The sequence below is a fragment of the Malaclemys terrapin genome, chromosome 12 (genome assembly GCF_027887155.1).
Source record: "Malaclemys terrapin pileata isolate rMalTer1 chromosome 12, rMalTer1.hap1, whole genome shotgun sequence".
NCBI classification, from domain to species: domain Eukaryota; kingdom Metazoa; phylum Chordata; order Testudines; family Emydidae; genus Malaclemys; species Malaclemys terrapin.
The window spans coordinates 42,984,981-43,011,523 of NC_071516.1; the positions used below are offsets into that span (position 1 = coordinate 42,984,981).

General features: G+C 43.5%; 3 protein-coding genes across 3 annotated transcripts; 1 reads left to right on the forward strand and 2 right to left on the reverse strand.

The window, feature by feature from the left end:
- Window positions 1–4,430: 4,430 nt before the first annotated feature.
- Window positions 4,431–5,372, forward strand: LOC128846662 (olfactory receptor 4D2-like). Its single transcript, XM_054045905.1, has one exon. It carries the CDS (start codon window positions 4,431–4,433, stop codon window positions 5,370–5,372), a length of 942 nt encoding a protein of 313 aa, XP_053901880.1.
- A 6,286-nt stretch (window positions 5,373–11,658) lies between these two features.
- LOC128846068 (olfactory receptor 14A16-like) lies at window positions 11,659–12,627 on the reverse strand. The gene has a single exon (XM_054045145.1). It carries the CDS (start codon window positions 12,619–12,621, stop codon window positions 11,659–11,661), a length of 963 nt encoding a protein of 320 aa, XP_053901120.1. The 5' UTR covers window positions 12,622–12,627.
- An 8,736-nt stretch (window positions 12,628–21,363) lies between these two features.
- LOC128846956 (olfactory receptor 14A16-like) lies at window positions 21,364–22,335 on the reverse strand. Its single transcript, XM_054046245.1, has one exon. It carries the CDS (start codon window positions 22,333–22,335, stop codon window positions 21,364–21,366), a length of 972 nt encoding a protein of 323 aa, XP_053902220.1.
- Window positions 22,336–26,543: the final 4,208 nt, after the last annotated feature.

The following is a 26,543-nucleotide window of genomic DNA, read 5'->3' on the forward strand; positions in this document are numbered from 1 at the left end:
TCCCTCCTTGCTGTCCACCATCTCTGACAGAGGCACGGAGACTGCACAGTTCAGCACTATTGTTATGAGCATTGCGAGTATGGGGCACCTGATCCTTCAGTATTTGCAGAGCTGCCAGAGGAGCCATGGAGAACATGATGATTCCTTAGAGGCTAGCTTGCTGTGGGACTTAGAAAGAAACAATTCAAGGTTGCTGTTGGAGTTCACAGAGCAGCTGGAGATTGTAGAGCAGCACATTTGGGCTTGAGAAACAAGCACTGACTGGTGGGATTGATGTCAGGCAGGTTTGTGATGATGTGCAGTGGCTGTGCAAGGTCACATTCCTGGATCTGCATGCTGAACTTGCCTCAGCCCTTCAGTACAAGGACACCAAAATGACAGCCGTGCTGACAGAAGAAGTGAATGGTGATTGCACTGTGGAAACATGCAACACAGGTCAGTCAGGAATCATTTTGGAGTCAGGAAATCAATTTCAAGGGCCGCTGTCATGCAAATGTACAGGGCCATTAATTGACTCCTGCTACACAGGACTGTGACTCTAGGCAATGTGCAGGACATAGTGGATGGATTTGCAGCAATTCCCGAACTGCTGTGGGTCCATAGATGGCACATGTGTCTCTATTTTAGCATCAGACCACTCTGCCACAGAGTACATCAATAGAAGGGGCTACTTTTCTATGGCTATGCAAGTGCTGGTGGGTCATCAGGGATGCTTCACCAACTTCAGTGTTGGCTAGTCAGAGAAAGTGCATGATGCTCACATATTTAAGAACACAGGCCCGTTCAAAAAGGTGCAAGCAGGGACTTTCTAACCTGAGCAGCTGATTGCCATTGGGAATGTTGAAATGCCAATAGTGATTCTGGGCAAACCCTTGCTTCCATGGCTCATGAAGCCATACACCGGCCACCTTGACAGCACCAAGGACTGCTTCAGCTACAGGCAGAGAATGACAGATGAATGTGCCTTTGGTCATCTGAAGGGACACTGATATTGTTTACTTACAAGATTGGTAAAAAGTGACAAAGAGTCCTGTGCCTCCTTATAGCAGATGTATTGGAGCATAAGCTTTTGTGGGTGAATACCCACTTCGTCACCCATGAAAGCTTATGCTCCAATACATCTGTTAGTCTATAAGGTGGCACAGGACTCTTTGTCACTTTTTAGAGATCCAGACTAATACGGTTACCCTTCTGATACTTTACAAGATTGGAACTCAGTGAGAAAAATATCCCATTGGTTATTGCTGCCTCCTGTGTCCTTCATAATATCTGTGAAGCGAAGGGGGAGATGTTACCATCGGGGTGGAGATGGAGTGGCTGTCTGCTGAATTTGAACAGCCAGATAAAAGGGCTATAAAAGAGCTCAACCCAGAGTTAGATGACTGAGGGAGGCTTTGTAGATGTTCACATTTCTGTGGCTGGACCCGAGCTGTGCTTGCACAGCCTCTTCTCCCCATTGGCCCAAGAAATCCAATATCTCCTGCATACTACAGGCAGGAACGTGTCTGGAACATGAAGCCAGTATGATCAACAGGGCAGTTATACACAACAAAGGAGAGCTGCTGGGTGGGCTCGCCATGTCAGGCAACCAAGAAAAATAATTTCAAAAAATTGCAGAGCTTTAAAGGGGAGGAGGGGCTTCCTGTCCACCGGAACCCTGGGCAGCTGAATTCACAATGGTGACCAGAATGGTCAGTGTGGGGCATTGTGGGACAGCTCCTGGAGGCCAATAACAGTATCTACAATGCATCAATTACATCGATCATGACTCTATACCACTCAGGGAGGTGGTGTTATTAAATCAGTGTGGCAGGGCACTTACGTTGGTGGGAGCCAAATTGAAATGGAGAGACTTTGACAGCTAGGTCAACGTAAGCAGCCCCTGTGCCCCATAGAGCCTCTTTGTCTCAGGCTCAGACCATCTGGTAAATTTCCAAAGCCTGTTCAGTATGAGTGGCTAAAAAGAAACATAAACAAAATGAAAAACTCCAGGAATTTATTAATCATTTCACTTGAGATTGATTTCTCAAATCTCCAAAGCAGCAACTCTCTCAATCTGGCTCAGTAAAGCTCAGGGGGATTTCAGTGAGTCTTTGATCCTAGCACCAGTCTTGGTGCATGGGTCAGATGGGATATAAGGGATAGATTTCCATCACTCTCTCCTGTTTGGAACCAGGTCCCCTGCTCCAGCCAGTCAGAAGAGCAAGGTTCAGGTGTGAAATGTGACTTCCCCAGATCATCCTCAATTGTTTGTAGGTGACCGGCTCTGAGATCAACAGCACAGAGTTTGAGTGAGGTAATGATTCTTGTTGTATAAGATCTACAATGTGGTACTAGCGTTAGGCATTGTTACTGCAGAGAGGAAGTGGGTGCTGGTGAGCTCATATACTGGCTTGGATCTTACAGGAACCTAAGTGAGTTAGGACGAGAACAATCCATAGACCCTTTACCACCCAAAATTATATGACTAGCTCTGTCTGATCAAGTGTTTCTTATGGCAGCAGGTCGGTGCTGCTCTGAGCTGAAAGGTTTTATCTCTGGAGCAGGGACGTGAAAACTGGAAAAAATACAGCCCTGATCTCTGGATAAAACCTGAATGAGATTCCCTATGCCTAACTCTCTTACTACTTGAAAATCCTAGACCAAGTGGAAATGTGAGTTACCCAGTGTCCCAGAAGCTGTCCATGGCAGGGCAAAAGCTGAACCCAAATCTCCAAAGTCGGAGGCCAGTACTTTACTCACAGAGCCATCCCCCCTACAGCACATGTGGATCACTTGATGATTACTTGTTCTGTTCATTCCCTCTGGGGCACCTGGCATTGGCCACTGTCAGCAGACAGGATGCTAGGCTAGATGAACTGTTTTATCTGACCCAGTACAGCCATTCCTATGTTCACATAGTAACCTGGCCCTATCCATAAAGGAGGAGACATTTCCGGCTGGCTGACATGCTTTGGCAAAATCTATTTCCTGTAGAAATATGAGCTTTCCTCAAAACCTAGTGTTTGGAGAGAAAAATCTTGAAGTAATGAAAAAAAGGGATGAAAATGGGGGAATGGTGCGAGACTGAAAGTAGCATGGCCTAGTGGAGCGAGCATGGAACCAGGACTGCAGAGGTCTCTGTTCTTTTCCTGGCTTTTTCAATGTCTGGCTGGGGGACCTTGTGCAACTCACTTCACGTGCCTGTGCCTCAGTTCTGCATTTGTAGAATGGGTATAATGATACCAACCTCCTTTGTAAAGCACTTTGAGGTCTGTAGATATAAAGAGCCAGGTACTGATGGTATTCTTCATAACAACAGATTTCAAATATGTTTGACTCCCCACCAGTAAAGAAGAATTAAAGTTAAAAGTTAAATTTCAATTTGAAATAAAAAATAAACAAATCCTTGTTTACAAATTAAATGAAAAATGGGATTTGATTGCCAATGATGTGAAAATTTTCATTTTCTTGCTTTAGAAATTTAACCTTGTAAAATTAGAAATATTGACAATTTCTTGAGAACATTATTGGGAACATTTTTTTTTTTTGCCAACTACTTCTAGAGATTTTTTAAAATGTTAATGGGAGTTGAGCATCCATAACCCCACAGTAGTTTTCAATATTTATATCTCTATTCATTCATGGAAATATTCCAGTGTTCACAGCTTTTAAATAGAGGTATTTAAAATTAAGCACCAGAATCCATGGACATCTCATTACAGTAACTATATTTATTTCACATGTGGGGAACACATGCAATTTCTGCTAAAGAGAAAAAGATTTAATTCCTTCTCTTCTTGTAGGCACTAGAAGGGGACAACTACCATCACTTTGTTAATGTGGGCTACAGATGTTCAATACCTCTCACATCAAGGCCACAGGTTGGGTATGTGAATCCTGTAAATCAGTGGTTCTCAAAATTTTCAATTCAATTCCTCTTCAGTCTAGACCAGGAGCTACCTGCGACTTCCCTGTCACTTGTGAATATAGGAAGGGCATTTTGGTCATCATGATCTCCTGACACTTCTTTGTGACCTGCATTTTGAGAACCATTGGACTCTGAGAAGTCCAACTTAAAAGGACTCTCTGAAACCCACATTCCACTCAACCCTGACCCTCTGGGCCTCAGGAGATGTGCAGCATCAGAACTGCAGGAAGGTGAATGGAGGCAGCAGTTAGACATGATCTTGAATTGTAGGCTGTTCTCCTTCACTCCTAATTACCCCAGAACTGAGGATGACCACTGGTGTAACTCCTAGGGTCTGCTGAAGCAGGGTTGCCCTCCACTGAGGCTGACTGAATTTAGTGAGCTAAGGAAATTCCTAAACCAAATTCAGTTAAGAGGAGTTAATACTTACTTAACATTAGTAATTTAAGGAGGGAGTAATAAGAACTTCTTCATACTAATTATTACAGTTGCCTCTGTAGGCATGTTTTGAGGCCAGTGAATGGAACAGCAGAACCTCAGCTCCACAGTGACAGAATTTGTCCTTTTGGGCCTCACCCAGAGTCCTGAGATTCAGCGATGCCTCTTCATCATCTTCTTCATAGTGTACCTTACAACCTGGGTGGGAAATGTTACCATCATCATCACTGTGATAACTGAGCACCAGCTCCACACCCCCATGTACTTCCTGCTGGCCAACTTGGCTTTCCTAGATGTCAGCGACTCATCAGTCACTGCTCCCAAATTGCTGTTGGGTCTCCTCTCCCAGCACAGAACCATCTCATTCAATGAGTGCATCCTCCAGATGTTCTTCTTCCACTTCTTCGCTGGTGCTGCAATTTTAGTTTTTGTGTTGATGGCATTTGATCGGTATGTAGCTATCTATAAACCATTGCGCTACTTGAATATCATGAACCAGGGTGTGTGTGTGGGCCTGGTGGCAGGGGCATGGATGGGTGGATTGGCTCACTCAATTGTTCAGATCGCACTGGTCCTCCGGTTGCCATTCTGTGGTCCACACATCCTGGATAATTTCTACTGTGATGTCCCACAAGTCATCAAACTGGCCTGCACTGACACCTACTTGGTTGAGTTGCTGATGGTCTCCAACAGCGGGATGCTTGTCATAGTAATGTTCATCATCCTGCTCATTTCATACACCATCATCTTAGTCAAGATAAAGAAACACGTCACAGATGGGAAGCGCAAAGCTCTCTCCACCTGTGGAACCCAGATCACAGTTGTGTGTTTACAATTCATACCTTCCACCTTCATCTATGCTCGGCCCTTCCGGAAATTCCCCATGGACAAGTTGGCCTCAGTCTTTTTCACCCTAATCACCCCGATGATTAATGCAATGATCTACACCCTGAAAAATGCTGAGATGAAAAAAGCCATCAGGAGACTGATGAGAAGAATCCTTTTCTCAGAGAGGAAATTATAAGGATGGAATTTATCTTGGATGAGCTTTTTTTCCATTTTGTAATAATTATCTTGCATGAACTTCCCATCAGATTAAATGTTTTCATTCACAATTACTGTATGTGACATGGGGGAAAATTGTATTGGTGAGCCTCTTAGCATGAAGTTTGAATTCGTGATGTTCAGCTGCCAAACATGGTATTAATTCCTTATGCATTCTACTTGACCCTGAGCTAGGGATCTCTGCCATTTTCTCCATTGGAAGGATTTCCCATACTTTATTTCTCCATGCTACTAATGTTAGTGGATCTGTCCTTCTCCAAACATGAGCTCTCACAGATCTGGCTACTAGCAATAACGGTGAATCGGTCCTTCCCTGAGTCAATAACCCACTTTGTTCTATAGCTGTGAGTTCAGCAGGTGGCCTAACTTTAGTAATCTTGAAAGATCTATTTATTTTCTCCTAAAATGTTGTAATATTTCTGTCTGATAACCTTAGGGATCACTATACCTCCACATTTTCTCTAGCCCTTCTGACTACATTTCTTATATATTTTCCTGAGCTTAAGTAGAGTGAATTACCATAGATAAAGTATTTGGTAATAATTTGTGTGAATAGTTACACAAATAGATGTGTTTTTAGCCTCCCTCCCTGGAGCTCCACCAATCTCCCCTCCACCAGAAGTTCATTGTGTCCCTCATCCTGCCCTCCTCCAATACCAGGGCCTCCATCCTTCCCCCATAGCAGTGGTTGTATGTGTGCCTTTGTCCCCTGACCAGTGTCCCCATGTTCTCTCCCTCTCCATGCCAGGGGCTGTGTACACCCCCATTCCCTCCTTTCCCCTACATTTTCTCCTAGTCCTTCCCCTAGTTATTTGTCTTTCTCTATGAGTAATGCAAGATGTCAAGATGTTAAACTCTATTGGGAGGACTGACAAAGATGAAATAGAGTATTGTTATGGTGGAAGACTTTAATGGTGGACCAATTCTATGAGCTACCGACAATTGCAAAGGTGGTTGTAGTTGTGGATGTGCTAATCATATGGCAGGAGCTCCATGTGTCCCATATTTTTCCTCTGTTGATTTTTCCCAAAATAAGCTGGATTCTGGCCATTGATTCCTAAAATATTCCCTGAAATTTTGGAACTGATCAGATGTGCTATTCAAAAGTTATCAGAGTATATAGACAGAGAAATGCTGTCAAGTTAATTGTAAGACCTTCATAGGCTTGGCCAACCAATGGGAATCAGGCCCTTTGAGGTGTTCTTTTCATTAATTAGTGGGTCCATCAATGTTAACATTATTCTAAAACTTGGGCTTTCTACATTGTATTATAAAGCTTTTAGTCTCAATTAAGCAAATAATGGCATATTCATGTGTTCTTTGAGGGTATTAATTTCCATAAATTCATTAATACAGAGTAGCTGGCTGATGGTTGTATGCCCTTTTCCTCCTGTACTTTATATACTACATTTGATGACCCTGGGTGAATATCTGGGTTATTTTTGGTGGGTGTTAATCCAGAAGGGGAAATGGCTACCTCTTATCAATGTCAAATTATGCTTCTCAAGTGTCATTATGACACCATGGTTGTTTCCTTTTTGTGTTGGTCCAACCTTTTAGGGGGAAATAATCAATGTGCTAAAATCTGTTAGAACCAGATGCAAGCATAGTGGAGAGCAGCTCTATAAAGTCATCGATTCCTAGAGTTTAAGCCCAAAACGGACCAAAAGATTATATGGTCTGATCTTCTGTATATTACAAACCATTAGATTTCACCTGTTTACCCCTGCATTGATCTCAATAACATGAGTTTGGATATGTTGCCCCTTTTTGACCCAAGTGGATAGCCAGAGTTTGGGGCCTGGTAGCTCATTCCAGCTGGAAGTAGAAAATGATGATAAAATCTTGTACTTTCTTTGATGCAATCGTGTTTAGTTACAAGGAATGTACAAATTCCTGCTTCTCTGTAGGAGGAGGAACCCAAGACAAAAGGAGTAGTTTCTTAGTTTACAGATCCAAGCTTAATTCATCCACAAGCCCAGAACCTCTTTGTGGGCTCCTCCCAGGTTCACACTGTACTTACAGCCTGCTGCTTTGCTTTCTTCCTTTTGCTCTTGTCTCTCCCTGTTTCTTACCAGGCCCAGAGCTAGTCTTTTACACACACACACACACACCTCAGCTATAACAATAACTCACAAATGGGCTTCTTTCTATTATTTCACTGTCATCTTATTTTCAACACATCAAAAATGCCAAAAGTACTGACATTTTGAAATGTCAAAAATAAGATAACTTTGACTAAATGTTTCACTCAGAAATTTTGGCTTTTTTCTTGACACTTTCCAATTCTTTGTTTTTAACTTTTCATTTTGCAAACTCATCTGATATTTCCCCTTGAAAATTTCTTCAAAAAAATCAGTTCTCATTGAAATTTTTGTTTTTTTTTCCTAAAGAAAAAAAAATCAGGTTTTGTTTGGTTTATTTATTTATTATTATTTTTGTCTTTAGGGTTTTTTGAAGAAACCTCAAAAAAATTTCCCAAGAAAATTTTTGACAAGCAAGCAAACAAACCAATCATTTCATGAGCAGCTTTATTCAACAGCCAGTGTATTGTGTTTCTTTGACAATCTGGCCATTTAATTTGTTGCCTAATGGCCTATGAGCATCAGAAGAAAATTACATCCCATGTCCACCACTGGGCAAAGTGATTTCTGACCTTCCTGTAAAGCACCAAGTATTGGCTATTTACCAAAGTCACTAAGTATGTCAATGGAGAAAAAAGGACCCGAGGCCCATGGGAGTTAGACACCTAAATACCTATGACATCCTGGGCCTGAATCAAGTTCTTATGAATTCTTATCTAGTGAATAAACTGCCTTAGATTCCTTTGAAATTCCTGTCTAAATATGTAGCTTTTGTGTGCAAATCTGGAGTTCTTTCAGAGTGCAAAATAAAAGCAACATTTGAAAATGTGTCTCCAAATAATTATGGCAAATACTCTTAAAAGTAACATGACAGCAAATACATCCATTGAAGAATCCTCAAAATGATATGGATTTGGCTCATAAGGAAATGATGGATCATATGCATCAGCTTTGAACTCATCTCTACAAAACCCACCACGTTTTAACATGGCAAAACATGTCGCCTTTGATGGCTATCACAGTGTCCATGGAGAAGCCATGAAGTGGCAGGAAATCAGAGACTGAACTAGTCTCTTCCACTTTTGAGACGGTCTCTTCTGATCAGAATGTGTCCTTGGTTTCTTCTGAGGCTGCTAACGGGGGTCAGCTGTTCCAGCTTGGATGGAGGGGATGGCTGGGGGGTGCTGTTATTAAGTGTCCAAGGAGTTGAGACACAAAGTCAATCTTTCTTCAGAAGTCAAAAAGGGAGGACACTGGGTCAGTACTCATTGGGGCTAGGTTTGAACAGGTGAGTTAGAGGTGAAAGCAGCTGCTTCATCTCTAATCTCCTGAGCCATCCTGGGCAATCCTGCTGTGAGATGTCTGTAGCATTCACATGGAAATGGGGTGTGAACTGAGACCTCATGTCCCTTCAAATGGGCAGTGGGCACAATCTGTGCCAGTCTATTCCATAGCATTAAGCTTCTGCATGGTGTTCAAAGGTGTATCAACAGCACAGGGATTCAAGTGTTGATAGCAACCAAAGCAATTAAAAAAACAGACCGAATGAGGAATTCCATAGCAAATTCCCATGAGGGCCACCGAGCTGTGGTTATCCCCAGTGGACATTAGCAGGGGAGTGAACAGAAAACAGCTCAACAGCATGGGCCCAATGTATCCTGGCTAGAAATCCACTGAGTTCCATGGAGAGGTGCTGGGAATGGGCTTGGTCCTCTGAAGGGACTTGAAACTGAATCTGCAGTAAGTAGGCTCTGGGTGCTGCTGAATGTGGAACGATACAGTGGACTCTTGCTCCAGGCAGTGATCTGTGACATGGATTGTCAGAGTGGCCTAAGGGAGTTAGGTACCCAACTCTCACTGACTGCACATTGACTGGAATTGATTATTCCATCCTTAATACACAGGGTTTTTTTTTGTCTTGCCCACTTGTGTCCTAATTTTCTTTGCCTCACCTAACCCTAAGGCCATGTCTACACTACAGAGTTATGTTGACCTGATTTACTTTGGCATACAGCTACCACAGTTATTAAAATGCTTGTGTGTGCGCACACTTGGCTCCTTGTTTCAGCGTTGTGCGTCCTCACCAGGAGCGCTTGTACTGATTGTATTGTCAGTGTGGGGCATTATGGGAAAGCTCCTGAATGCCAGTAACAGTCAACATAAGCAACACAGTGTCTACATTAACACTGTGTCAACCTAATTACATCAATCATGAGTCTACGTCGCTTGGAGAGATGGTGTTACTAAATTGGTGTACAGAACCACTCATGTTGGCAGGAGCAAAATTTAAGCAAAGACACTTCTACTGCTAGGTCTACACAAGGCAGGTTATGTCAAGCTAATCCTGTAGTGTGGACTAGGCCTTAGTGTTCAGATCATTATCCAAAATGTAAAAGTCTTACATTTTTAATAAAGCACATAGAACCTGCAGCTGGGCAATCTTCCCCCAGTCACCATTCCCTGAAAATGGGCATTTACCCTGCCCTAGTGGGACCCTTGCTGTAGATGACAGAGGATTCTCTTCTTCATGTCCCTGTGCCTCTCTATAGTAATGGGACACAAAGGTGGAAATATATTGCCAGTAAGGTTGATGTTTGTGTATTGGGAACACACATCATCAGGGAACTGCACAAAGATCCCCAGTCCATTTCATACAGTCCACCTCAAATCCATCAGAAGATTCTTACTAACCATTGATGCTTATGGCAACATTGCCACTTGTACATAGAGAGGGAATGGTCCCTTTAAAGGCATCAATGAATGCTAGCTTGGATGCTGAACACTCCAAAACTTGAGGATATTTGTTTCTGGTGGTTTTGTTTGGCCAATAATAAAGAGAGGGGGCAATTTGTTAAATCTGAATCTGAATCAATTCCCATTTTACAAAGCCCTCAGCTGGCTTTTTCCAGCCAACTTCATTTTCAAAGGTGCCCAGCTACCATGGACTGTCATATATCCAGTGAATGGAATGACCTTTTGCCTTATGCACACTTGGGACCACATTGTTCCATGTGATCTAGAGGTGAGATGGTCCCTATCTCCGCTGAGATTGGCACAGACCCTAAACTTTCAAAACCCTAAATTCATACTTCTAGAAATCACACAAGGCTCCTAAATACCTTTAAAATGTGGCCCTTAGGTGCTCTACAAGCATCAGGATCCACAAAGCCTGTGTTAGGTGCCCCGGCTCCCTATACAATGAACAGGGAGAGACAGACACCTCAGAATAGGATCCACAAAAGCCAGTTTACTCGGCAAGGAGGCCCCTAGAATACCCAGTGGGAGACACTAACCAGAAGGGATGTGTGTCTCAGTCTGGACGGCTAGGATGCACTTATCCACAACCAGGAACTCAGTGGAATCATATAGATGTACATATAGAATCAAGTGACAGTTATATAGTTCTGTGTAAGGACTATTTCTTGCCCTGTCTCTTGAATTACTTACTATGCTTTTGTACATCATATATGTAGTGTACATAACCATGCAAAAAGATGGTATTTGAAGATTAATCATAGGCCAGTTTGTGAGACCCTGTCTCAGCTTGGGTGTGAATAGATTTACACTGGATGGTGCATGAAATGCTGGGTCAGTGCATGTGATGGCACTTTTCCACTTACACCAATATTATAATGATATGACACCAGACACATAACTCACACCAGTATTTATTAGAGAGAGAAGGTGGAGCAATTTTGTTGGTGAGAGAGACAAGTTTTCAAACTTACTCAGAGCTCATCTTCAGATCTGAAGAAAATCTCTGTATAAGTTTGAAAGCTTGTCTCTCTCACCTGCAGAAGATGATTCAATAAAATATATTACTTCATCCACCTTGTCTCTCTGATATCCTGGGACCAACATGGCTTCAACAACACTACTTAACCCAATGTTTATGTCACTATTGAACTTAGCTTAATGTCTTTGGGACAGAGCCAGGTCAGTATTAAATCAGTGATGTTGATATCCCATCCGTATTTGTAAAATTATTTCAACAGGAAATCAACCATGCAGATATCTCTTCTGCACCCCTTTATCATTGTGGAAAGAAAACATTCAGCTCATTCACAAAACCCCATCAAAGAGATGAAAAATGCCTCAATAGATGGCATCTATTTATTTATGTTAGCAGTTAATTTATTTCTAAGGAATCATAGAAGGAACTTAAAAACAAATGAGAAAAATGGACATGTTATTTGTCGTGAATAATCTCCATCCAATCAATTTCCTCAAGGCAGTTTTGATCTCCTTGTTCCTCATGCTGTAGATGACCGGATTCAGGATTGGAGGGACCACAGCATAGAGAACATCCAGCAAGAGATCCAGCTGTGATGTGGAACTTGAGGTGGGTTTCAGGTAGGCAAATATGGCAGTGAAAATAAACAAAGGGACCACAATGAGGTGAGGCAGGCAGGTGGAGAAGGCTTTATGCCGGCCCTGTTCAGATGGGATTCTCAGCACAGTTTTGAAGATCTGAACATATGACACAATTATGAAAACAAAGCAGCTTAACGCTAAGCATGCACTGAAGACAATAGCCCCAGTTTCACTGAGGTCTGAATCAGAGCAGGCGAGCTTGAGTAGCTGGGGGATGTCACAAAAGAACTGATCCACTCTGTTACTGCCACAGAAGGATATTGCAAATGTGTTCCCAGTGTGCAGGGCAGAGTAAAGAATACCACTGATCCAGGCACTGGCTGCCATTTGGACACAAGCTGTCCTGTTCATCACTCTCTCATAGTGCAGTGGTTGACAGATGGCGACATATCGGTCGTACGCCATGACAGTCAGGATGCCGAGATCAGCTGAACCAAGGAACATGAAGAGAAAGACTTGGGTGACACATCCAGGATAAGAAATCACGCTGGTGTTCATGAGGGAATTGGCCATGGATTTGGGGATGGTGATGGAGATGAATCCAAGGTCCAGGATGGACAGATTCACCAGGAAGAAGTACATGGGGGTGTGAAGATGGTGGTTGAGGGCTATGGCTGTGATGGTGAGAAGATTCCCCATTAAGCCTGCCAGATACATCATTAGAAACACCACAAAGTGCAAAATCTGCAGCTCCCGAATGTCAGAGAATCCCAGAAGAAGGAACTCGGTCACAGTGGTTTGGTTGCACATTTTCTTCCTCAGTACGTTGTGTGATAGCTGTGGAGAGAAGGAGAAGGGCAATGGTCAGGATTAGGGAGTCAGAGGGAATTACCGTTATTGCCTTCTGAATAATGCCTCATCATCTACTGTGAAATGTGCACAGTACTCCTCCCATCCTCCCATTGACTAGGAGCAGTGAGTGCTACTCACCGCTGACAATCAGACCACTAGACAGACAAGTTAAGTGAAGCAATACCCATTATTGGACCAACTTCTATTGGTGAGAGAAACAAACTTTTGAACCACACAGACTACCTCACCCACCTTGTGTCTTTAATAATCTGGGACCAACGTGGCTACAACTACTGCATGCAATCAGACCACTAATCAGCCCACTAGTGTCAATTGACACAACTCTCTTATAGTCCTAGGGGCAGCATCAGTTTACACTAGTGTGACCAGATGTCCTGATTTTATAGGGACAGTCCCAATACTTGGGGTTTTGTATTATATAGGCTCCATTTCCCCCCCCTCTCCCTCCCACCACCACCATCTCTCCCAATTTTTCACAATTGCTATCTGGTTACCCTAGTTTACACCATATGAGTATCTGGCCTAAGATGTCACTTGAACAAATGCATTAAAGACAAGAACAAATTACAAGCCCACAGATCTAGCAAAGATGGTCCCTCACCTCTGTCAAACAACAGAGGAAAAACTTTGGCATGAAACTAAAATACCAGAAATCCAAGACCACCTGATTCCCACTAGGGAAATATGACATACTCGCTGAGCATCCAAAATGTAAGTTTGTGTGTAATGATTCCTTCCCCAGCTCTATATATAGATGACCTGATATCTGGTTACAAATTGACTGATGGCACCAATCCCAGCTCCACTCCCATCTCTGGGTGTTGATGGGCTAGTACCATCGCTCAGTGTCTTTATGTCTGGTCTGAGTGGGACAGCGACCATCAAGAGACTTGATTTCTGTTCTTATCTCTGAAAGTGGCTTGCTGTGTGACTGTGGGCTGGTCACTTCTCCTCCCCAAGCCTCTGTTTCCCCTCCCTCCCTTTGTCTGCCTGGTCTTTTATGAACTCTATGGGGGATGGGCTATGGCTTATAATGTGTATGTACAGTGCACCCATTTACATCCTTTGTGCTTAGCTGGCAGCAGTGTTGCACACGGGATATGGTGATAGACCAGGAGATCTGGATTCCTGTCCCATTGACCTCCTGGAGGTCCATCTATGCTGCATCGGGGAGCATCTTCCCAGCTCCAGTAAACAGACATGGGGTACCTCTGCTGAAGTTACTGCAGAAAACATACCCATGTAGCCCTGAGGTAGCCTGGGCACCAGCTCAGGCTCCATCTGACTATGTACCCATGGAGTTCTGCTGGGTTTGTACTGAGGTTCAAAAAGAATTAAATAAATTCATGGAGGATAGGTCCATCAGTGGCTATTAGCCAAGATGGACAAGGATGGTGTCCATAGCCTCTGTTTGCCAGAAGTGGGAATGGGCGACAGGGGATAGATCACTTGATAGTTACCTGTTCTGTTCATTCCCTCTGGGGCACCTGGCACTGGCCACCGTCGGAAGACAGGATACTGGACTAGTTGGACATTTGGTCTGACCCAGTATGGCCGTACTTATGAGGTGGCTAGACTGAGTCACTCCCTGTGCTGCTGTTATTTACTCTGTTATTTTTACAGCATAGCTAGTGAAATCTGCCTTCCTGAGTTGGGAAGCACATTCCTAGCTGCAGTGTAGATGTGCCCTTAATGTCTTTGGGCAGGGTCCAGACAGATAGGCTGCAACTGCTCGATTGAACCCCGACTCTGAGTTTCAAGGTGTTAGTATGCCTGTTAGGTACAGCCCATATTCTCTGGGTTGTCAACTCTGCTGTTTACTCAGTTCTTCCATCCTGCTGCTATATCTTTGATACAGAAATAAAAATGGATATGACAGGATGATGGTATTTGAAATTATAAACAATATTACTGCTTCCTACTCGGCCTGAAAGATAATTTCCAAATACGGCTGGTGAAAAATGTACTTGTTAAACTGTTCTAAAAAAAAATTGTTTTTCAGTTAAATCTATCTATCTATCTATCTATCTATCTATCTATCTATCTATCCAAAGGCCATTTTTTTCCTTTTGTGAGGGGGGGATTTTGGTTGGACTTTTCCAGTTTTCAGCAGTTTTCTGCAGAAAAAAATTGGTTCTCTATTGCCAAAGCCCCAAAATTTGGGCATTTAGGGGACCTGTGTGAAAAGACAATATTTACTAACAAAAAGGAAAGAAAAAAAAATCTGACTATCCCTACTTGTTTGATTGAATAGATAGCAAAAGTTATAAAGAGTTAAAATTGGAAGTCAGATTTAGGTTCTTAAATTTGCCCTGTACATTAATACTCTAACATATTTATTTAGTTGAAATAGCAAACTTACTGTGTTGGTCTTTGGATAATTTTTCCCAATTTGTGATGCATTTGACCCTCCAGTGGTAGAAAATTTGGCCACTATCTATCTATATATGTCCATGCACAACAGTCTATCACCTTATCTCTCTCATGTAAACATCACTGCATTATCCAGCAGTGGTTTCCATGTCCCATGGATGGATTTCCTGAGTCCCTGGGTCTCTCCAGAGTTCCTAGCAGACAGGAAGCCACTCCACAGGTGGGTGCTCCCTGTTCCCCTCCTTAGGCAGGCTTGGCCAAGAGGCGATGGACTAAATGGGTTGAGGGACTGAAAACCCCTGAAGATCTAGAACTGCTCCTGGGTTGTGCAGGCATCAAACACTGTCACAGCTCAGTATGTCCCTGCTCTGGGTCTAAATAGCTGAATCCGGTCTCCAGAGCTGTGAGCCCAGCTCTGATGTGACCTCAGGAACAAACCACCTGGACAATCTGTCCAAGCCAACCCTAACCTCCCAGAGGGGGAACAGCACCTGCCCTGGATCTCACACGATGGCAACATACCTTAAAGGACCTTTGGCTAAAAAACAAGGCAGATCTGGCTAAGGTATTTGACAAGTCAAATGTATATTTATAGCACAGGCATGTGACATACAATAATTAAGAGACTAGCGGCACCAGAAGCTCAGCTGGCCTGGAATAACCTGTTCCTTCATTAACTCCACATGATTATCACTGGGAGCATTTTTTCTCCTGCATTGCATCATCAGCTCTTGGGAGGCAGCCACCAGAGGAACCCACAGGTCGGGCTGCCCAGGGTGTTCAAAATTGGCCACTAAGAGGTACCCAGAGGCAAGCATGAAAAATGAAAGGTCATGTCCTGAGCTGGTGTAAATTGATGCAGTTACATTGATTTCAAAGTAGCTATGGCTATTTACACCAACTGATGACCTGGCCCTTTGATTTCAATCAAGCTCTGGCCAATTTACACCAGCTGAGGACCCAGCCTGTCAGAATTCACTTTGTTTATTTGGGATTGGGGCTAACTCTTGAAAGCCTTTTGTGTGTGTGGATGGGGATAGGGTGGTGTCATAGCCTGAAGCTCCAACAGTTTCCCCTAAATACCACTGCCCTTTCCTCTAAGGTCTGTCTAGGGCTCATTACCCTGTCTTCCAAGGTGGCCCGTTGGAGAATCCAACTCAAGGATTTGGGAAGCAGCTTCTCCAAAATGGCTTCTCCACTAAGGCGGCGGGGGGGGGGGGGGGGAAGTTGCTCAGCATTATAAAATCAGGACTGGTGTGGGGAAAGTAAATAAGGAAGTGTTATTTACTCCTTCCCATAACACAAGAACTAGGGGTCACAAAATTAGATTAATAGGCAGCAGATTTAAAACAAACAGAAGGAACTATTTTTTCACACAATGCACAGTGAACCCATTGAACTCATTGCCAGAGGATGTTGTGAAGGCCAAGATTATAACAAGGTTCAAAAAAGAACTAGATAAGTTCAAGGAGGATAGGTCCATCAATGGTTATTAGCCAGAATGGGCAGGGATGGTATCCCTAGCCTCTGTTTGCCAGAAGCTGGGAATGGGCAACGGGATGGATCACTTGATGATTACCTGCTCTGTTCATTCCCTCTGGGCACCTGGCATTGGCCACTGTTGGAAGACAGGATAGTGGGCTAGATGGCCCTTTGGTCTGACAAAGTATGGCTGTTCTTATGTTCTTATGATCTTATGTTCAATGCACAGAGCTCTGCCTAACAAGGCTTTTGTTCTCTCTGCTGACAGAAACAATGTAATTTGGGACACACTGTCCTGCACTGAGGAACCAGAGCATTTTCTCTGCAGACTTCAGGGATTTGGAAACATTTTTCAGCCCCTGCTGTTGTTCTACATTGGAGAAGGTGTGCTTGTTTGGTGCTGAATTTGGGATGCCAGGGCCAGATCCTGCAGGCTTTACTCAACATTCTGGCAGCAGTCAGTGGCAGTGCAGTCTGAGCAACGGCTGTAGGAATGGGCCCCATCCTACTGGGTAATCTCTTACATAGATATAGCCTTGTGGCCTGAGCCATAGTGTCACACCCCAATGGCCCCTCCCTCAGGGAACCCCCAGGGAAGACAGATCAGCATTGTAAGTGGCTAACACTGTTGCAAACATCGCAAGGCATGTTGGGAAGGGGTTAAAGGGGAAAGTGTGGAATGGAAGATTCCTTTGCAGGTTACGAGAGGCCGAGAGAGAGGGGGGAAGGAAGAAGAGAGCAGAGAACGGGTTAACTCTATGCTCCTACTAGGCCCGAGATAAGACATCGATTCCAACCAGCTCAAGGTCACAGCACACATCTGACTCTCGGCCACCTGCCAAGAAAGGTGGGGGGGGTTGAAATTCACCCCCATCAGCCGTGAGAAAGAAAGATGCAACTGAACAGACCTGCAGAGACGGCACAAAATGAGGGAGACAGCGAAGGCCAGTACAAAGGAAAACAAGGAGGAAAACAGAGTCTAGCAGGTATGTTTTGGGGAAGCTGAGGAAGCCACGGAAGACCGATTTGAACTGGCACAAAGAGCACCAGAAGCAGAAGTCCCCAAGTGGAACACTCACCCCCAAGGAGCCCAGGATTATTTGCTGTTATTTTATTATTATAATAATAAAGCTTTAAAATTTAGACACTTGGTGTGCTTCGTCATCTCCTCCCCAAAAGATCCTGTGGCCCCAGCCTGATCAACTCTGGCCTCAGGCAGATTGGTAACGAAAATCTGTCACAATAGAATCAAGTTACTGCAATATTTGTATTACTTATCCATGTTTACTGAAAAGAGAGCCCAAACTGTAGGTCTGTGCCCAGTACGGTAATAACACATGTAAAATACATTGACTTTGTCCACCAAATACTCAGCAATGTATCTAGCATAACATTCTTTTTCCTTCAGCAAACAATTTTCCCATTAACTAACTGTAATTTTTCCCCATTAAGCAAATGGCAAACTTTTCTCCACCGATGAGCTAGAATACTCTCCTTCTTCAACCAGCCATAGTTTTCTCTGCCCTTCACTACCCTACACTTCTCCACATTCCAACAATCACAGACTTTCCCTCCTCCACCTATCTTTCCCCCCCTTGACAATGTATACAATTCCCCCAACCAACACTAACCTTATTCCCTTTTCAATGACAATGAGAACATGCCCTATTCACCAACCATAATGTTCTCCCTCTTCAGCCAACAAAACTTCCATATAATTTTTCCCAGTCATATCATGTCCTGTATTCATGTCTTCAAGGAAAACTTTGGAGAATGGGTAGGCCATAGGGCACATCCTGAAGTTTAACAGACTTGGGCTGCGGGTTCAGAAAGCATTCCACTGTCAATGTACCAGCATTGGTTTGCTCAGTTGTCTCAGCAGATTTTGGTTCTCCTGGTGTCTAAATGAAGAGGAGAGGAGAGGAGAGGAGAGGAGAGGAGAGGAGAGGAGAGGAGAGGAGAGGAGAGGAGAGGAGAGATGTTGCACTTTCATGTTTCTAATAATTGCAACTTCTGGAAATGTCTTGAGCCAGGGTTCTTGGGGCTTCCAGGATGAAGAGCTGAGAGTCGAGCTCCCATTCTAGCCAGGGACCCCCAGCTGTGATCTCTGATCCAAGGATAAAGAGTAGAAGAAAGTCAGGGAGTAGGGAGCCTCCTGCACGGGATGCAGAGAGGAGACACAGGGCCAGAGAGAACATTTGAAGAAGCTCTCCAGAGCAGCCAGAGGGAAGGCCTGGCTTGAGTGACCTGCACTGCAGAGCAGGAACAGAACCCATCAGAGGGAGTTAGGAGCCCAGGAGGGGCATAACAGCCTGGTAAGTCTGGGTGAAGGCAACCCAGAGATTCTAGTTTTGAGACAACTCTCATTCTCTGTTAATAAACCAGTCCTGACAAGGGGTAAATAATTCAAATGCATCAATTGTAGGGGATGGATTAACAGGGGAAGGAGAAATATTCAGGCGGCGACAGGTCTGACACAAGTTTAGACCTAGCCCTAACCCTAATCCAATAAAGGATGAGTTTTTAACTGTAAATCATCAGTGGAACTACTCACATGTTTAAAGTTAAGCACTTTCTAAGGGGGTTTGCTGGATCAGGGCCTTAGTGCAAAATATGCAAAGGAAGTGAGCTATGGATTAATAATCATGAGCATTCAGAGCAGATTCTCAGCTGGTATAAATTCTCAAACTCAATTGATTTCAGTGGAGCAATGACAATTTAAACTAGTTGAGGATTGGCACCATCATATCTAATGAACCTTGGTGTGATAGTTTAATTTATCCACTCAGGGAAGAGAAACAGGGCATGTTAAAAAGGTTGCCAGTGAAAACGGCTCAAACACCAGGTACTTATTATGAGTTGTTTGTAAATGATCTGTGGAGTAAGATACTCATAGAAATCCTTTGGTAAATAATGTTTAATAATGAATATTTATAGACAGACATGAAGAGGAAATGAGTCACAATAAGCGACGTTATCTATCTATTGATCGATCCATCGATCTATCTCTCGAATCACATACTATGCTTTTGTCTCTCATATATGAATTGTATATATCCAGGCACAAAGATGGGTATTCTAATACTAAGAATAGGCCTGCTTTGTGAGATCCTTTTTTAGCTTGGATGTGACTAATTTTACAATGGATGTTGCATGAAATGCCAGGTCAGTGCATGTGATGGTACTTTTCCACTTACACCAATATTATAATGATATGACACCAGGCAAATTACTCGTACCAGTATTTATTAGAGAGAGAAGGTGGACCTGATGCAGAGCTCATCTCCAGACCTGAAGAAGAGCTCTGTATACATTTGAAAGCTTGTCTCTCTCTCCTGCAGAACTTGGTCAAATAAACAATATTACCTCATCCACCGCGTCTCTCTAATATTCAGTGACCAACATGACTGCAACAACACTGCATACACCAGTGTTTATGTCACTATTGAACTTAGCCTTGTGTCTTTGGGCCAGTATCAAACCAGCGATGTTGATGGAGCTACTCTGCATTAGCACAGGATTAGCTGAGATGGGGAAAATACTGAGGAGTCCTTGTGGCACCTTAGAGACTAACAAATTTATCTGGGCATTAACTTTCGTGGGCTATAACCCACTTCATCAGATGAATGGAGTGAAAAATACAGAAGGCTGTATATTTATACCTGCTGTATATTTATACCTGCCTACTGTATTTTTCACTCCATGCATCAGATGAAGTGGGTTTTAGCGCACAAAAGCTAATGCCCAAATAAATTTGTTAGTCTCTAAGGTGCCACAAGGACTCCTCATTGGTTTTGATGATACAGACTAACATGGCTACCCCTCTGAGACCTGATATGGGGAATTCACCCATACATGTCTGTTGCACTCACTTTCTCCCGGCCACCACTACCCATTCTTGGATCTTTGTGTGTATTGGCCATTGGCCAAATCCTGATCCATTTGAAGTGAGTGGCTAAATCCCAGAGATTTAAAAGGGATCAAAACTGGCCTCATTATACTGTATGATTGTCTTTAAGAAATACTTCACAGCTTCCTCTTAAACAAACAAACAAACAAACAAACAAACAACCCTTTCCCACCATGGCACGAATGACACAGCATTGATTTATTTATTTAGGGTTGCAATAATGAAAACATGTCTACCTAAGGCTCTTGGTTCCCTAACACATCATTAAAAGCACAATGATATCCCAGCCCTATTCATATAATTATTTCAACAGAAACTCAACCACGGAAACAATTCTTATGCACACCTTTACAATTCTGGAAAGAAAACTTTCACCTCGCTCAGAAAACAACATCAAACATATGACATTTGGGCACCCCCTTAGGTATCAAAACATCAACAATGCTGTCTAAGTGAATACTTACCATCTGCCCAGTCATTCCCACCTTAAAAACACTTTGAACAAAGAAAGAAATCAACCCACCAAAAACAAACTAAAAAACAGAGATAGAGGCAAAAAACAAACAGCTACGGCACTGATACTGCAATCCAATTTTTACTCCAAAAAAGAAGAGCCAGACACTCCCTGAGGTTCACTAAGGACTTTGATATGGCTAATGATTTTACTAACATAGCATGGTGATGGGTGGCAAAACACAATCCTGTGATAGATAGCTAGAAAGGCAAAGAAATAGCTAATGATATTATTTGCATTGGCATGCATTTACATTAAGTCCATTGACTTGAGTGGTGTTTTCATTTTTGCCACTACAAATTCCCCTTTTTGCATCAAGAGATGGCAAACCATGTTCTCATGGAGTCAATTATGTCATCATTTGATTATTTTTATAAGGAAACATAGAAGGGAATTAAAATCAAAAGAGAAAGATGGACTGTTTATTGGTCGTAATTAACCTCGGTCCAATCAGTTTCCTCAGGGCAGCTTTGATCTCCTTGTTCCTCATGCTGTAGATGATCGGATTCAGCATTGGAGGTATCAAGGAATAGAAAACATCCACCATGAGATCCAGACGTGATATGGACCCGGAGTTGGGTTTCAGGTAGGCAATGATGCCAGTGAAAACAAACAAAGAGACAACAGTGAGGTGAGGAAGGCAGGTGGAGAAGGCTTTTTGCCGACCCTGCTCAGAGGGGATTCTCAGCACAGTTTTGAAGATCTGAACATATGACACAATTATTAAAACAAAACAGATTAAAGCTAAGCATGCACTAAAGACAATAACCCCAGTTTCCCTGAGGTCTGAGTCAGAGCAGGCAAGCTTGAGCAGCTGGGGAATGTCACAGAAGAACTGATCCACCACATTTCCTCCACAGAAGGATATTGCAAGTGTGTTCCCAGTGTGCAGGGCAGAGTAAAGAATACCACTGATCCAGACACTGGCTGCCATTTGGACACAAGCTCTCCTGTTCATCACTCTCTCATAGTGCAGAGGTTGGCAGATGGCGACATATCGGTCGTACGCCATGACAGTCAGGATGCCGAAATCAGCTGAACCAAGGAACATGAAGAGAAAGATTTGGGCAACACATCCAGGATAAGAAATCACCCTGGTGTTCATGAGGGAATTGACCATGGATTTGGGGATGGTGACAGAGATGGAACCGAGGTCTAGGATGGAGAGATTCACCAGGAAGAAGTACATGGGGGTGTGAAGATAGTGGTTGAGAGCTACGGCTGTGATGATGAGGAGATTCCCCAGCAGGCCTGCCAGATAAATCATTAGAAACACCACAAAGTGCAAAATCTGCAGCTCCCGAATGTCAGAGAAACCGAGGAGAAGGAACTCTGTCACAGTGGTTCGGTTGGACATTTTCTTCCTCAGCATGTTGTGTGATGGCTGTGGGGGAAAGAAGAAGGTCCGTAGTGAGGATTCGAGTGTCAGAGATGTCGGAGAAAAACTGAGTTCTCACTATTTTGTTTAGGTTTAGCAAGTCAGATGCTTTATTAACTCTCACAGTGTGCAGAGGAGAGAGCAAAGCAGGTCTCTCTCTCTGGCAACTAATTACATGCAAGCATTTATACCTTTCATTCACACAAAATAATGAGGGACAGACAGCTGCATTTCATCTCTTTGACATCACATCTCTCAATTGTTTTGACTCCTGCCAGCATGCAATATTTTCTATACCTTATCTTTACAAGGTCTCCTACACCTTATCTATACATACCAGGTCATGATGACTTATTACACAGTTCTTCCTCACCCTCCTCACACATTCCTCGCTTCTATAAATCTCGCATTATCAGGGTTATCAGGGTCACAGCTAGCTTGACTCTTGCTAACAAAGACTGTCTTGCTAACGAAGCCTGACTCTTGCTAACAACCGTCATGCATTGCAGTTCCCTTCTGTCAGTTGGCCTTGATTCCCTTCTGAGTAATGTCCCATGATCTACTGTTAAATGTGCACAGCATTCCTCCCATCCTTCCATTGACTAGGAGCAGCGAGTGAGTGCTCCTCACTGCTGACAATCAGAGCACAGGAGAGAGAAGGTGAGTGAGGTAATAGCTGTTATTAGATCTGTTCCCATGGGTGAGAGAGAAAAGCTTTTGAGCCTCACATACTACGTCACCAACCTTGTCTATTTAATATTCTGGGACCAACATGGCTACAACTATTGCATACAATCAGACAACTACTCAGGTGTGTTATCACTAGTGTCAATTAGCACAACCCCCATAAAATCCATGGGGCTACATCAGTTTGCACCATCTGGGGATCTGGCCCAAGATGTCACTTGAACAAATGCATTAAAGACTGGAACATATTGCAAAAAACCTGCAGATTGAGCAAAGATGACCCCTCAACTCTGTCAAACAACAGAGGAAAAACTAAAGTACTAGAACTCCAAGACAGCCTGATTCCCACTTTCTAGGGAAATATGACAGACTCGCTGAGCGTCCTAAGTGCTAGCTTGTCTGTAACAATTCCTCTCCAAACTCTGTTTATAGATGACCTGCCACTTGGTTACAAATTGATTGTTGTCAGCAATCCCAGCAGCACTCCCATCTCTGAGTAAAGATGGGCTAGTAGCATTGCACAGTTACTGCTAGGTTGTGTCGTTTCCCTCTGTGACTTTATATCTGGTCTGTGTGGGTCAGAGGCAGTCAGGAGACTTGGCTTTTGTTCTCGTCTCTGCCAGTGACCTGCTGTGTGATGTTGGGACAGTCACTTCCTCTCCCTATGCCTCTGTTTCCCCTCCCTCCTTTTCTCTGATTTTTCTTTTATGAGCTCTGTGGGGGATGGGCTGTGTCTTATAATGTATCTGCACTGTGAACCCATTTACAGACTTTGTGCTCAGCTGGCAGCAGTGTTGCACACAAGATATGGTGATAGACCAGGAGGTCTGGGTTCCTGTCCCATTGACCTCCTGGGAGTTCACCTACAGAGCAGAGGGGAACACCTTCCCAGCTCCAGTAGATGGACATGCGCTAGCTCTGCTCAAATTACTACACAAAACAGACCCATGTAGCCAGAGGTAGCCTGGGCACCAGCTCAGGCTCCGTCTGACTACGAACCCACGCTGTTCAGGCAGGTTTGTATTGAGGTGGCTAGACTGAGCCGCTCCCTGTGCTGGCCCCATCTACTCTGCTATGAGCTAGTGAAGTCTGCCTACCTGAGTTTGGAAGCATGCCCCCAGCTGTGGTGTAGATATGCCCTTAATGTCCTTGGGAAAGGTCCAGATAGACAGGCTGCCACTGCTTGATTCAATCCAGACTCTGAATTCCAAGGTTCTAGCATGTCTATTAGGAACAGCCCATATTCCCTGTGCTGTCAGCTCTGCTGTTCACTCAGTTCTGCCATCCTTCAGCTATGTCTTTGAAACAGAAATAAAAATGGATGTAAGAGAATGACAGTGTTTGAAATTATGGTACCATTGGACGATATTAGTGCTTCCCACCCTAGTCAATAAAGTTCTGCTTAAAATTTTAAAAGAAAATTTGTGTTTTCAGTTAAACAAATTTTCATGGAAAATATCTATCTATCTATCTATCTATCTATCTAAAAGTTGATTTTTTTTCTTTGGGAAGTGGGAGATTTTGGTTGGAATTTTTCAGTTTTCAGCAGAGAATGATTGGTTCTCTGTTGCAAAAATCCCAAAGTTTGGAAATTCGGGGGACTTCTATAAAAAGGCAGCATTTTCTAATAAAGAAAAAAAGACAATAGCAAACTTACTGTGTTGGTCTTTAGATAGTGTTTCCCAACTTGCAAAGCATTTGATCCTGCAGTTCTAGAAATTATTGGGCACTATCTATCTATATAACTCCATGCACAACAATCTCTTTATCTCTCTCATAAATCCATCACAGCATTATCTGGCACCCTCATGTTCTGTCACTGGACTTCTGAGTTGCTGGGTTTCTCTGCAGTTCCAAGCAGACAGGGATATACTCCACAGATGGGCCCTTTCTGCTCCACTCCTGGCGCAGGCGTGGCTGAGAGGTGAAGGATTAAATGGGATCAGTGACTGAAAGTCCCTCCCAGCTGTACATGTTGACATGGCTGCAGCCCAGGAAGTCCCTGCCCTGGGGCTAAATAGTTGAATGATGTCTCCAGGGTTGTGAGCCCAGCAATGATCTCACCTCTGAACAAACCACCCTGACAATATACTCTAACTGACCCGACAGAGGGAGAACGCAACCCAGCCTGGATCTTACTCAATGGCAACGTCTCTGGAAGGACCCTTGGCTAAAAACAAGGCAGGGCTGAGGCCCAAAGAATGCCCCAAGATATTTGCCAAATCAAATATTTATTTATAGCACAGACATGTGACCTACAATAGCTAAGACCCTAGTGGCACCAGAAGCTCCGCTGGCCTGGAATAGCCTGTTCTTTCATTCCTGCCGCATAATTTCTTCTGGGGAAACAGAGTTTTTTTTCCCCCTACATTACATTAGCAGCTCTTGGGATGCAGCCACCAGAGGAAACCACAGCCCAGGCTGCCCTGGCTGCTTGAAATTGATCACTAAGAGGTAGCCAGAGGCAAACACTAAAAAAGAAGGGTCATGTCCTGAGCTGGTGTAAATTAATACAGTTCTATTGATTTCAGAGTAGCTAGGGCTAATTATGTCGAATCATGGTCTGGCCCTTGATTTCAATTGTGCTATGGTTGATTTACATCTGCTGACAATTTGGCCTGTCAGAGTTTGGTTTGTTTAGTTGGGGTTAGGCATGTCTTTTGAAAGATCATTTTTTGTGTGGAGGGGGATTGGGCGGGGTTGAGGCTGAAGTTCCAACTGTTTCTCCTGAGGACCACCACCCTCTCCTCTCCTTCTATGGACTGTCTAGGGCTCATCATCCATCCTGGATGTGGACACTGGATGGGAGCTGTTGGACGGTCCTCAATGTGCCATGTCATCATGTAGGTGATGGAGCTACGTTACAGATATGGTCAACAGCAGAGGCACCACACATGGCCAGGAATGGGTTAAACACCCTATAGGCCTGGGTAGAGAGGAGTCTGATTGCAACTCTGTTCTGGTTCTAAGTCCTGTGCTTAGACCACGCTCCAGTTAAACCTTCCATAAATTAAGGCCCAAGCTGAACAATAACCAGCCACCACTGCCACCTCCTGGCCTGGGGCAGGAAACTGAGGATCTCACTGGAGGTTTCTCAGGTCAGTGTCCACCAAGGTTGGTGGCATGTTGGAGAATCATGAAGAGGAAATGAGTCACAATAATTGGCATTATCTATCTATCTATTGATTGATCTATCAATCTATATCTCAAATTACATACTATGCTTTTGTCCCTCATATATGAATTGTATATATCCATGCACAGACATTGGTATCCTAATACTAAGAATAGGTGTGCTTTGTGAGATCCTTTTTTAGCTTGGATGTGACTAGTTTTACAATGGATAAAGCATGAAATGCCAGGTCAGTGCATGTGATGGTAGTTTTCCACTTACACCGATATTATAAAGATATGACAACACTCAAATTACTCATACCAGTATTTATTAGAGAGAGAAGATGGGCTTTATTCAGAGCTCATCTCCAGACCTGAAGAAGAGCTCTGTATATGTTTGA